Source organism: Hippichthys cyanospilos, chromosome 4 (genome assembly GCF_059441005.1).
Source record: "Hippichthys cyanospilos isolate Australia breed blue-spotted pipefish chromosome 4, RoL_Hcya_1.0, whole genome shotgun sequence".
NCBI classification, from domain to species: domain Eukaryota; kingdom Metazoa; phylum Chordata; class Actinopteri; order Syngnathiformes; family Syngnathidae; genus Hippichthys; species Hippichthys cyanospilos.
The window spans coordinates 21171810-21184057 of NC_142372.1; the positions used below are offsets into that span (position 1 = coordinate 21171810).

General features: G+C 39.3%; 1 protein-coding gene across 4 annotated transcripts in view; it reads right to left on the minus strand.

Moving 5' to 3' along the window:
- The window catches only part of LOC148424980 (E3 SUMO-protein ligase PIAS1-like), a 44717-nt gene extending 34075 nt beyond the window's left edge, over nt 1-10642 (minus strand). For 2 of the 4 annotated variants that reach the window (XM_088413592.1, XM_088413591.1), the window contains exon 1: nt 10598-10642. In XM_088413592.1, coding sequence (XP_088269718.1) covers nt 10598-10621 — 24 coding nt within the window. In that variant the 5' untranslated portion in view covers nt 10622-10642. Of the gene's footprint in view, nt 1-2642; nt 2806-7471; nt 7550-10597 lie in introns of those variants that run through there. The other 2 variants (XM_088413593.1, XM_088413594.1) reach the window with 2 other exon arrangements.
- Nucleotides 10643-12248: the final 1606 nt, after the last annotated feature.

A 12248-nucleotide genomic window follows, 5' to 3' on the forward strand; every position in this document is an offset into this window, starting at 1 on the left:
AAAAAAAGGAGAAAGATTTTCCAAATGACAGCACAATCTGATAAAATTAAAAAAAAAATTTAAAATAGCTCTCTGAATTTAACAGAGTTGAACATTGACCTATTATCATTAAACTGTCAAATAATGTCGCTGATAATTAGCCCCACCAACAATTGTAGATTGTAGTCTATCCCTACACCAATGCATGCATGTCATTACCTGCTTGCACGAAGCTGCTGTGTGAGCACTGAAACATACAGAACCATGAATAGTAAATAATAAAAGCCAGCTCGATGCTTGTGCCTCTGTGTCTCCAATTTGGTGTAAACCAGCAGTCTCAAGCTTTTGCCCTTGGGCTGGGTCATTGGCAGCCCACAGTATATTTTGCAGCCCCCTACTTAAAATCCTTATACGGTATTGTGTCCAATTCTTTCAACATCAAAAGGCGTGTTACATCAAAGGGAAAGTGTTGGAAACAACACTAGGGAGATGAAATTCCACCCAGATGGTGACATCATGTCAAAGTTTAAAATGGCATGACCACATAGCTATCAACCTTCCAAGAGTGTGCCATCCCTTGTCTAAAATACTGCGAGTAGAATGTGAAAGAATAGAGTAGGACTACTTTTTACTATAGATTTTTAATCCCCCTCATGGTTCATAAAACCATCATTTTGAAACTATATCTTCTCTCTGTGTCATATTAAAATTGGTTTGAGGAAATTAAACATTTGCGAGAAAAACAAAGAAAATAACCAGAGGAATCAGGAAGGGTGGGTTTTCACCTTAGAAGGCTCTCAAAGCTATTTACAGTTGATTAGTTTTTCACCGTAAGATGATGCAGCATCAGGAATAAATGAGGGTTCAGCATCTCGCTCAAGAATGCTTCACCATGGTCTACAGGGTCAGAGGTCAAGCCCACAACCTTCCGGTTGGGAGACGAACGCTCTACCACCGAGTCACGCAGCCCTCAAAACTAGGTTAACTCCTGAATTCTCTAATTTAACACATCATTATTTTATATAAAGTACATAGCAAAGCATTCTAAATGACCTGGTTTCAATTTCAACAAGGGACTCTATTAATATTCTTTGGTATGAGACAATTTTCCTTCTTCACCAAGATAACATGTATGTGCAGTATATAGCGATACATTGCAGCATCTTGAATGTTTGGTTACTTGTCCAATAAAACCACCAATCAGAGTAGAATACATTCAGGCAATGAGCGGGTATCATCTGATGCATCCAAAACTGCAGATTAGGAAAGTATAATTCTGAAGTAAATTCTTTCAGGCTGCAATATTAACGAGAATGTCATAACCTCACTATAGCCTCCTAAAACTAAATCAAGCTTTTCTCTGGTTGACAACAGCTCTTCTGTTTGTGTGTCATGTGAAAACTGGTTCAATTTGCACTGCAGCGACAGCTCCTCTCAAGGGAAAGGTCAAATCATTTTTGATTGTAGGTAGGAAAATAAAAATCACTAATATTTACCCTTTTTATACAACGTACTCTTTGTCATAACAGAGAAAAGGCCATCATTAACAAACTGCAAGTAGTGTTGTCAAGATATTGGAATTTCAAACATCCAAACAAATGCTCGGCAGTGAACCATTCCAGTGGCGCAGTAGGTGACTTTAAACCCAACATGGAAAGCGCTAAGTGTTGTATTGTCACGCAAAATCCATACATCAAGTGAATGTAAGCAGGAAGCATGCACGTGCACCTCTTCAGAAGCTTGAACACTGCAAACCCTCTGAACCTTTTAAAGGGCCCTATCATGAAAAGTCAACTTTTGGGTGCTTTTAACCATGTCAAAATGATGACAGAAGAATTTTGTATCTCCCCTACACCGCTCCCATACCGCAAGCGCCAGAGTAATTACACGCCAACCAAGTCTTTTAGTTTCCTTTTGGTTCCGGAGTTGAGGTGGTGAGATTTTGCGCCGAGTAAGCCAAGTAAACAGTAAAGTTTCATTTATTAGTCACAACGTTTTACTGTAGAAAATGCCGAAGAAAATGCCGCATTGATTAGAAGACATGGGGCGTGGCAGGAAATTATTTTCTATATTTGTCGCTCCATCAAAGGGCCAATTTGTCCATCAAAACTGCCCTGGAGCAATTCGCGTCAAAATGTTCATATGCAAATAATGCCACAATTCTCCACGCAGGCAGTGACACATGAAAATGATTATACTATAAACATGTCAATCCAACGGCACATTATTTACATCTGGCGGAGGCAGTATGCTCAGGCAGGGTTTAGCAAGCTAGCCTTTGCTGCAACCCTGAATAGATGAACACACAAATATTTTCAACTTTCAATGCTACAGCATTGCGTATTGTGTTGGAAAAAAAATGTAAGAAAGATGAGTCATTGTGATGATACAAATGACCTTTTTATCAGGACACAAAATGTTGCTTTGTCCACTTTGTGACGTTACAAACTGAGGAACGCTCTCAAACCACCCCTAGATGACCCCGCCCTTACAGACTAAAAGCCGCCCACACTTTCAAAGGAGTCAGCGGTGAATAAGGACCAGGGGAACGAAACATTTCAACCAAAAGTTTCATGCCTTGGTTAAAAATATTGTAAAGCCACAAAAAAAAAAAAAAAAAAAAAAAAAAACGTGATAAAGCTCCTGTAATGTAGGTCACTTACATTTTCCCTTGCTTGGACGTGGGTCACCAAGGCCCCCTTCGAGAGTCAGGCCTGGAGGCGGAGCTCGCTGGCAAGCGACTGGTGGCCGGGCTTGCAACCATGGGGCCCGGCCGGACACAGCCTGAAGAGGCAACGTGGCTCCCTCTTCCCACGGGCTCACCACCTGTAGGAGGGGCCAAAGGGGTCGGATGTGGAGAGAGCTAGGCGGCGGCCAAGCGCGGGGAACCTTGGAGGACCGATCCCCGGCTACAGATGTGAGCTTTTGGGACATGGAATGTCACCTCTTTGGCGGGGAAGGAGCCTGAGTTGGTCTGCGAGGCTGAGAAGTTACGACTAGAGACAGTCGGACTGGCCTCTACACACAGCTTGGGCTCTGGTACCAGTCCTCTTGATGGAGGTTGGATTATCTTCAACTCCGGAGTTGCCAATGGTAAAAGGCGGAGAGCGGGTGTGGGCATACTGATTGCCCCCTGCTCTGCGCCTCTACGTTGGGTTTCAGCCCGGTGGACAAGAGGGAAGCCTCCCTCCATCTTCGGGTGGTGGTACAGGTTCTGAATGTTGTTTGTGCCTATGAGCCAAACAGCAGTTCATAGTACTCGCCCTTTTTGGAGTCCTTGGAGGGTTTGTTGGAGAGCTCTCCCACGAAGGGCTCCCTCGGCCTGCTGGGGGACTTCAATGCTTACCTAGGCAATGAGACCTGCACTGTTGTTCTATGACTTCACTTCTGTCCTCAGCACAAATTATCCATAATGAACACCATGTTCAAACATCGTCCATATGGCACGAGGACACCCTAGGCCGCAGCCTGCCTTAAACACTGTGTGTAATGGAGATCTCAAGCCAAGACGATGTGAGCCGGTGGAGAGAATACTTAGAAGACACTGGAGAGACTATGTCTCTCAGGTGGCCTCGGCGCACATTTAAATTAGTACCCTACACACAGGTGTTAAACCATCTAATATTCAAAGCCATAGTATGCTAGTATGTGTGTTTGAATTCATTTTTAATGTATAACGGCCTAAATCTTACACAGTGTCACTTGAAGAGGTTTCGATTTTTGGCCAAGCGTTTCTCATTTTCGGTTTTTGCTTTCGGCAGAACATTTTTATTTTGGTGCATCCCTAATTGTATTACTGACTCAACCGGGGTAAACGGAGTTCAATCTTGGAGGTTTGACAGTACTACACACGTTTTGATGTTAAGTGACTAGGTCATGGTATTTTTCTACTTCCCGCTAGGCCTGAGCAATGTATCGATTTCTCGATTAATTCAATTTTTTATTACATTCAATTCAAAATTTTGATTTAAACAATGATAAATCGATCTTTTACATCTCTCTTTGCTGCGGCGCCTTTGGCCCTCATGAGCTTCTGAAGCTTCAACATTCCTCTTGTATACTTCACACTCAGGCCAAATATAAGGCTAGTGCAACATGGCTAAGGCTAAACAGAGCAAACCGTTTGTTTTTAAAAGACAGGAGTGGTACCGTCAGTGGCTTGGGAGTCGTTTGGGTTTGCAGACATAGAGCAATTACCTCTGCAACGTTTGTTCACAACGAACTTATTTGGGCAAGTAAATCAGAGACACCCGACCAAGTGTGCAACATGTCAAGCTTTACGAGGGGAACAAGACCGCGTCATACAACAAACTGCTAAAAAGCAGCTCGCCGAGGAGGAGTCATTCACACTTGGAAGCACATATAATGAAGGGGCCCAATGGGGAGCAATCACGGTTGAACACCGCGAATCGCACCCATATGTGTATATACAGGAAAAGACTGGAGGAATTGTCACATGCGGCAGGGCATGCCTCAAGCCAGAGGCTGTGGACAGGCTGCGTTTCCTTGCCAAAAATGCAATAAAAAAGGGATGTAACAAGCACACACCTCAGGTATAGAATAGAACAGTGCTTCTCAACCTTTTTTCAGTGATGTGCCTCATGGGAAATATCTTTTCAGCCAAGTACCCCTTAATCAGCGCAAATCATTTTTGGGTTAAAAAAAAAACAAACAAACAAAAAAACACTTCACATCAGTGTCTGATTCAAAAAAAAATAAAAAATTTGAAACTCTGAATTAATTCGTATTAGTCCACAAAAATACATAAATAACACAATAAACAAATAATAAATAAACAATACAAAAAGAAAAAAAAAACAAAGTGACCTCTTTTGGATCATTGAAGACATCGGTTATCAAAATGAAATAACTTGATTTTTAATAATATTTGTCCACAAATATAAGCAACATAGTGTCAGACCTGTTCTCAAAAAGAAAAAAAAATATTAATAAATATTTCTCCAAAGTAGAATATTAAATATAAAGCATCCTCTTTAGGGATTACAGTAGCGATCTGTTCACAAAAAAAATATTTATAATCATTATTATATAATATTATTAGTATAAATTATTTGTCCACCAAAAAATATAATCAACAAAGTGTCAGACCTGTTCTCAAAAAGAATTAAGTATAAATAAATATTTATCCACAGAAAAAAAAGAAATGTAAAGCATCTTCTTTTGCAATTATAGGAGAGATCTGATCACAAAATAAAATCATTGACTTAATTATGAATAAATATTTGTCCACAAAAAAAAAACAATCAACATAAAGTGTCAGAACAGTTCCTGAAACTATAATTAAAAATTAATATTTGTCACAAGAAAAATATTTAACTTAAAGCGTCCTCTTTTCGGATCATGGTCAAGATGTGTTCAAAAACATAAATTATTAACTTGACAGGTAACAAGAGGTGGCACGTGACAAGTTGGGTCCAACCATTCTTGTATTGGGAAGAATCTGGTCTTTTAAAATAAGGAAATTGAACAACCTATCGAATATAACATTTGTTCATGAACTTCTATTTTCCTGAAACTTTTAATTAAATAACTATTTTAAGGGATTTTTGCATGATTGTTCGTTTTCATTAAAATTTCTAATACCGCCTGGAGTTTCTTCAAGTACCCCCGGGGTACCAATGCCCCGATTTGAGGACCACTGGAATAGAATAGAATAGATTGCCTTTATTGTAATTGTATATTGTAATTGCATCTTATACAAATAGCTTTATTTGCATCCTACGTGATACAAGTTCCAATGTTTGCACATCTTTATGAATGTTGAAAAAAAAGTTTTAGGTTTGCACTACCTTTGTTTACATAGATATTTCATACAAGGCAGAAAATTGGCTCTTCAAAAAAACTTTTTTTCACAGTATAATCATGCATATGAATTACATTTGGCACATTGCCGAGTTAATTTCTTATTAAATATTCTTATTAAATATGAGTTTTTTTGGAATATTTGTAAAAAGGAAGGATAACACCTTGTTTGCAGTGTGGCTGCTTCGCCCCCTTCATGATATCTTTGAATGGCGGCCGGCCACGAAACAATCCATCCATCCAACCGTCATCTTGACCGCTCATCCTCACGAGGCTCGCAGTTGATGGAAATGATTCCAACAGCGTGAATAAAGGTGCCAAAAGCAAGCATTTTACTGACATTAAAATGCCAAACAGCATCAATACACTGCTCTCACTAACACCCGTTCCTCCTTGAAAAAAAATCTCCACGGGAACCCAGTATTCAGAACATTAGTTCCGCCCGCCAGGTAATTATTTACGAAGACATTGACATTGTGCTCCCAAACACACGTTTTCACCACTTCGATATTTTCTACAGTAAAACGTTGTAACTAATAAATGAAACGTTGTTGTTTACTTGGCTGACTTGATGTGAAATCTTACCTCCTCAAGTCTGGAGCCAAAACGAAACTAAAAGAAGTAGAAAAAGGTCAGCGTATATTTACTCTTGCGTGGGCGATACGGGAGCGGTGTAGGTGACATACGAAATTCTTCTGTTGTTATAAAAGTTCTTCGAGTTCAATGGCTCGGGCAGGGTGAGAGTGCAGAATAAGCAAGGAATGATTAGAAATACACCTATGAACAAAAAGAACACTTGGGTTTTTTTTAGAGTGAGAAAGCAACATTGTAACATGGTTAAAAGCTCCAAAACATTTGACTTTTCATGATAAGGCTCCTTTAAGTGCAGTGTTGTATAGATGTTTTAATACCTTTGACACCGATGTGCCAGCTATAAATATTAAATGAAAAAAAATACTGCAGGAAAGAAGAGTACCATCTTAATGGTCACAGCACATTTGTGGTTATATCTTCAGTCCATCTGTTATTTTAATCCCAAAGAATCATCCACAGGCGTTGCATCACTTATCCAAAGATAAGTTTCTTATAAGCACGATACAAAACAATCTTCTTTAGACATTCATGGATTACCGCCATGTTAATAAGTAAGTTTTAATTTGGCTTTTATTTGACTTAAGAAAACTATGACACACAGCCACACATCATCAAAGCCTCCAAGCAAAGTAACTAAAAAAAGCATGGCTTCCAGCAAGGACAAAACAGATTTATCGGGGTATCGATCATAACGGTATTTAAGGGATTTGTTTTTGCATGATAAACTTTCACTTTCAGTGTCATCCACCTTTGGCAGCATTTACACTGCAGGCACAAACTGTAGTTCAATCCAATCTATTTTTCAAATTAGTTTTTATCCAGCCAAGTCAGTGCAGTGGGCCCCCCGGTAAACGAGATTAATCCGATTGGGATCGTAGCGCAAATTCACCGTATGGGGGGCAATCCAACCCTATGTTAATTAGCTAATGCGTGTAAAAACCCCAGGTAAAAACATCAAAATTGTATATACATATTAGAAATTGGCATCAAAATAGTATAGTAAGTGCTACTTATACATAATATACATGCACACAATTAATATTATAAATGAAAAATATATAAAGGATTTATTTACCTTTGAGTTGACGCATATTTATGGTCATATTCCCAAGTAAGGGTAGCCTAGGCTTGGCTACCTTAGCTTTCTTCGTATTTCTTGATTATCTACAGCTTCGTTTCCATATAAATCATCTTCTTACTTCTCTCACACGAGATCAAGTCTTTAGGTAGTCATCTTTGTGACCCCGTGTGCCAACCAATGGCAGACCAGCATCTTTGTGACTTCATAACGCTGACCAATAGTAGGCCAGTATCGTAGGGAGTCGAGACGCCAACCAATAGCAGACCATTGTAGTGACGCGTTGCAGCGGAGGCAGTTTACGCCAACAGAAATAAGAGCAATTACCTAAAAACGCCTCAAGAGGGAGGCAAAACAACAAAAAACAACCCCACAGGTCATGACAGTTGATGTTAATCGTAAAGCGGGATAAATGTCTTAAGGAGGGGACGAATTCCACATCGTAATGTGAAAAAAAACGTAAGCCAGGGACGCTGTAACCCGATGTCCACTGTACTTGTATTATAACACCTGTCCATATCTTTTCTGCCTTCCTATTTGTTCACGCCATTATGAGGACTGTGAGGTATTCTGAAACAACAAGAACATCGAACGGCACAAAGCAATAATCAAAGCATCCCTGGGGAGCGGGTGAGATGAGCCTAACCCAGCGGACTTTTTGGTGACACTCCTGACTGGCAGCCAGCCAATCATAAGACACAAACAAAAATAAGACCGCTAAAACTCACAACTATGGGTAATTTCGTGTATTGTAACTCATGGGAGCCCTAACGTTGCTTAAGTCTCGAAAATACTTTTGAGGCTGCTGCCTCAAAATGTACAAAAATAAACACAAATTATATTGATTAAATCAATCACATAACTGAATTACAACTTCTATTCATTTCCAAACAAAACGTTAATTAGATCCAAATGAGTACTTATCAGTGCAAAACTTCGCATATGCTAACTTATACCAAAGGGAAACACTTGGCACAAACGAAATTGCTATCGAGCCAAACGCATGCAAGGCATTATTTAACATGCAAAAGATAAGACTAACATTAGCTAGCAGTTTATCCACAGTCACAAGAATTGGAATTAAATGTAATTAAACATAATATTTACTGTCAATTTTTAATTATGAATACTAGTTATGACACAATGAGGGAAAAACTCTTTTCAACAAAATAATTTCCTTCTCTTTTTTGTTTTAACTGACAGTGGTTGTACTGAGAAGAAAAAAATATCACCTTACATCTTGTATACTGTTTAAGAGCTCAACTTTTATACTATCAAAACAACAAACTTCAAAAGCTTTGACGACAAAAGTGACCAAAAATGTGATAAAGGACAAAGTAAACCATACGTATTTGTCCTGTCAGATTAGAATTTTAGAAAACCCCAAACTGATGGGTTTTTTTTAAGGCGCGAAACAAGATGTAACTTGCATATACAAAATCAGCCATCGGCTGGAATGTCCTAATTTGCCAATCGATCATTGATGTCATATATTAGATCTGCAAAAAAAAGACATTACAGCAAACTCAATCTTGTTCCCTCCAGGGACCTTCTGTGTCCGGCACTGTTAATAATCCAAGATTTCTCACCATATGGAGTCAGGTTCTTCTTTCTTTTGTCATTATTTTTAAATCATTTTATTTTTTTCATGCTTTTTTTTTTTCTCCATATTGAATGTTTATCTGGATTTGGGATTTTTTTTTTTTTAGGGTTTGACAGCTACTCTGTTTTTGCCCAATCATTTGTATCGGGTGTAAAATATAGGAATACTGTATTTTGATTATTTATGGGTCAATCACGAGTCCGGATGAGTCAAGTCAGCCATTACCCCACGACACATGGCTGGTACCAACTTCTAAATAAAAGCGATTTTCATGCATTTGACAAAATGAGGTTTATTCTGAAGTTGGCCATGTTTTATTTTAATACAGACTTTTTCTTTTTTTAATGTGGTTCCAATTGGTTTGACATGTTTCCTCATGTGTACACCAAAGAAGCGGGTATCTGAGGCATGGAAAAAAATGCAGCAAGAATTTAGTAAACCTATTTTAGGCTTGACCCTTTATTGGGCACAGCGGCCGCTTTCAGACGATAGTCGAAACAGGCAAAAGGGCTGAAAGAGTCCTCAACAGCCATTGCTTAAATGCTCACGAAGCTCTAAATAGCTAAAAAAAAAAAAAAAAAAATCATAAAAATGATTGCCTGTTTAGACCATCAGCCGAAAGTGGCCGCTGTCCCAGGTAAAGAGTTAAAGTGATCAATCATCTGACTGGATATGTGATTGTATTTTTTTGGAGGGCTGGGGGGGCGGTCGACTTATGAGACCCTAAAATCTCAATCGATCAGTCTCTGAACGCATTGCAGTGAACAAAGTAACAAGTTCACGATGAAAAGGCGGGGACTTCGTTTTCAAATCTAGAGAGTAAAAATAAATACACAAGTTAAAACAAAATTCCCGAAATTGCCATTTCAGAAAAGCAATGCCGTATCAAACGTTACGAGCCCAATGTGAAAAAAAAGTGCGATTTGGCCTGCCTAACGGTTCGGGAGGCGCAAAAGCAATGCTCTTGTCATCAACAGGTAAAGTGTGCATCAGTTATGAAAGGGCCAGGTACTAAAGCTCCACTTCAACAGCTTGAACTCATCGTTTGCGCCGTGTAAACAAACGTGCAATAAGCAGCGAATGTAAGAGGATTTTCCAAGCTGGATAGCGCGCGCGCACGCACGCACACGGGCGGCTGTCATGTTGGAGCCCGGTTTGACAGTCAGTCGGCGAGACAAATCGCCATCCGCGAGACTGCTTCCAAAAAGCACATTCGAACCCCAGTGACATGATCTTAAAAAGGCGACGTTCGAAAGCAAAACAACGGTGCACGCCCATTCAGCAGCCGCTCAATCGGGGGGTGGAAAGGGTCTGTCCAGTTGAGCCAAACCCGCGAGTCTCCATATCAACATAAACACGCTCGCCCGTGCACGCAAAGTTGCTTGACTGTTTGCACCGTGAGCGTCACCTCTGAGCAAATCCCAGCACACGGACACTTAAACCGACAGAGCCGCGAGTGACTTGACAAGTGAACACTCGGCAAGCGCGAAAAACGATCCCGATTTCAGGCTGCGCCTTACCTTCAGTTCCGCACTCTCCGCCATCTTGTATTCCTCTGCGCAGGCGTCCTGAGGAAACCCGGCCACAGGCACGCGCTTCGCGGTTCGAGAGCGCGCACCTCGTTCCTGGTTACACCACAATTTGACAAAAAGCAGGTGTACTGTACATTTTTGTTTCAGTCGAAGTCATTACGAAATGAGCTCATATTAATAGAATTAAACAAATACAAAAACAAGCTCACAGTTGATAATCAAAAGGAGTAGGTTGAAGTAAAAAGACCTAATCCTACCCCGTTTTCTGCAAATAAAAGACTAATGCTACGTTCTACACTATTTTTATGCTTTCTTTGTTTCACGATTAGCATCCGAAGATTTTTTCCCCATTTTTCCCCATTTGCCCGATACATTCATTTATTCAGAAGATGACATTGATACCTTTCAATCATAATCATAATCACAAGATTTCAGTGTAGATTGCTCAGTTTTACTATAACATTATTTTTGTTGTTCGACATACAAGATTAGAAAACCACAGCTATGCATTAATTCAAATTAATTGATTACTACATTGTCCATAATTACCATAGCGTTTGCTTTTCATGACAGGTTTTCAATTACAGTAATAAGTTCCCCCTTTTTGCCACTAGAGGACACTAAAGTATGTCAAATGTGGCACATTAGAAAGAGAGCAATCAGGAAACATACTGTCTTCATTTATCTCTTTCCATTCTATTTGTTATTATTTGTCATGTCTAAACTTGTAATGGTACATACTTTTAGAATAAAAGTTAGTTTTGCTTTTGGGCCATAAGCTATTGTCACTCTACCATTCAACCACGATTTTTTTCTGTCGTGTAGTGGAACAAGTCATACAGTTATTCTATGTGAGTCAGCCGTCTGTCGTATTGTTAATGGTCAGAGATGGGACGTGTTTATACAGGTTCATGAATAATCTTAACAAAAACGGTCAAACAATGTCGCTGGTGGTTAACGTAGAGCTGAGACTGAATATGGTTTTAATATCGGCAGTACAAATGCATTAAGTGTCTCACTAAAAAACTGAAAAGTGAAAGCAACATTGGATCATTACAAATCAAAGCTTTTTTTAACAAACAATATAAAATGTGGGCAAAAACAGAAATCAAATTATATGGAGTTAAATTGTCAGTTCATAACATTAACCCACGCACGTGTAAAATTTGTAATGAAACCTAATTCACATTGGCACGCAGGACTGATTATTTTTTTTAATTATTTATTTATTCATTTGTTTTGTTTATTTATTCATTCATTCAATCATTCCTTCATCAGTAGCAGCATTATGATTCAGTATATAATGACATTTTCAACAGAGAGATTTGTGAACCATAAAACCACCCTTAACATACCTCGTTCACGCATCACACCTCGTAACTGTCATACATGTTAAAAAACAAACAAACAAAAAAAAACATCTCCTCATTCCGGATTCGGGTTATGGATTAGTTGGTGCCTATCTAAACTGACTTTGGGCAATATAGTACAAAACCCACTCCTTCTTTGCGCACCCATGGCACCAGGTGGTGCAGTGGTGGTGCACAACGTCTGTGTGGAAGTTAGAAATAATTTAGGCAACAATCAGCACAATGTTCTACACCTTTTTCTTCAGATGAGAATGTTTAATGTATCGGTG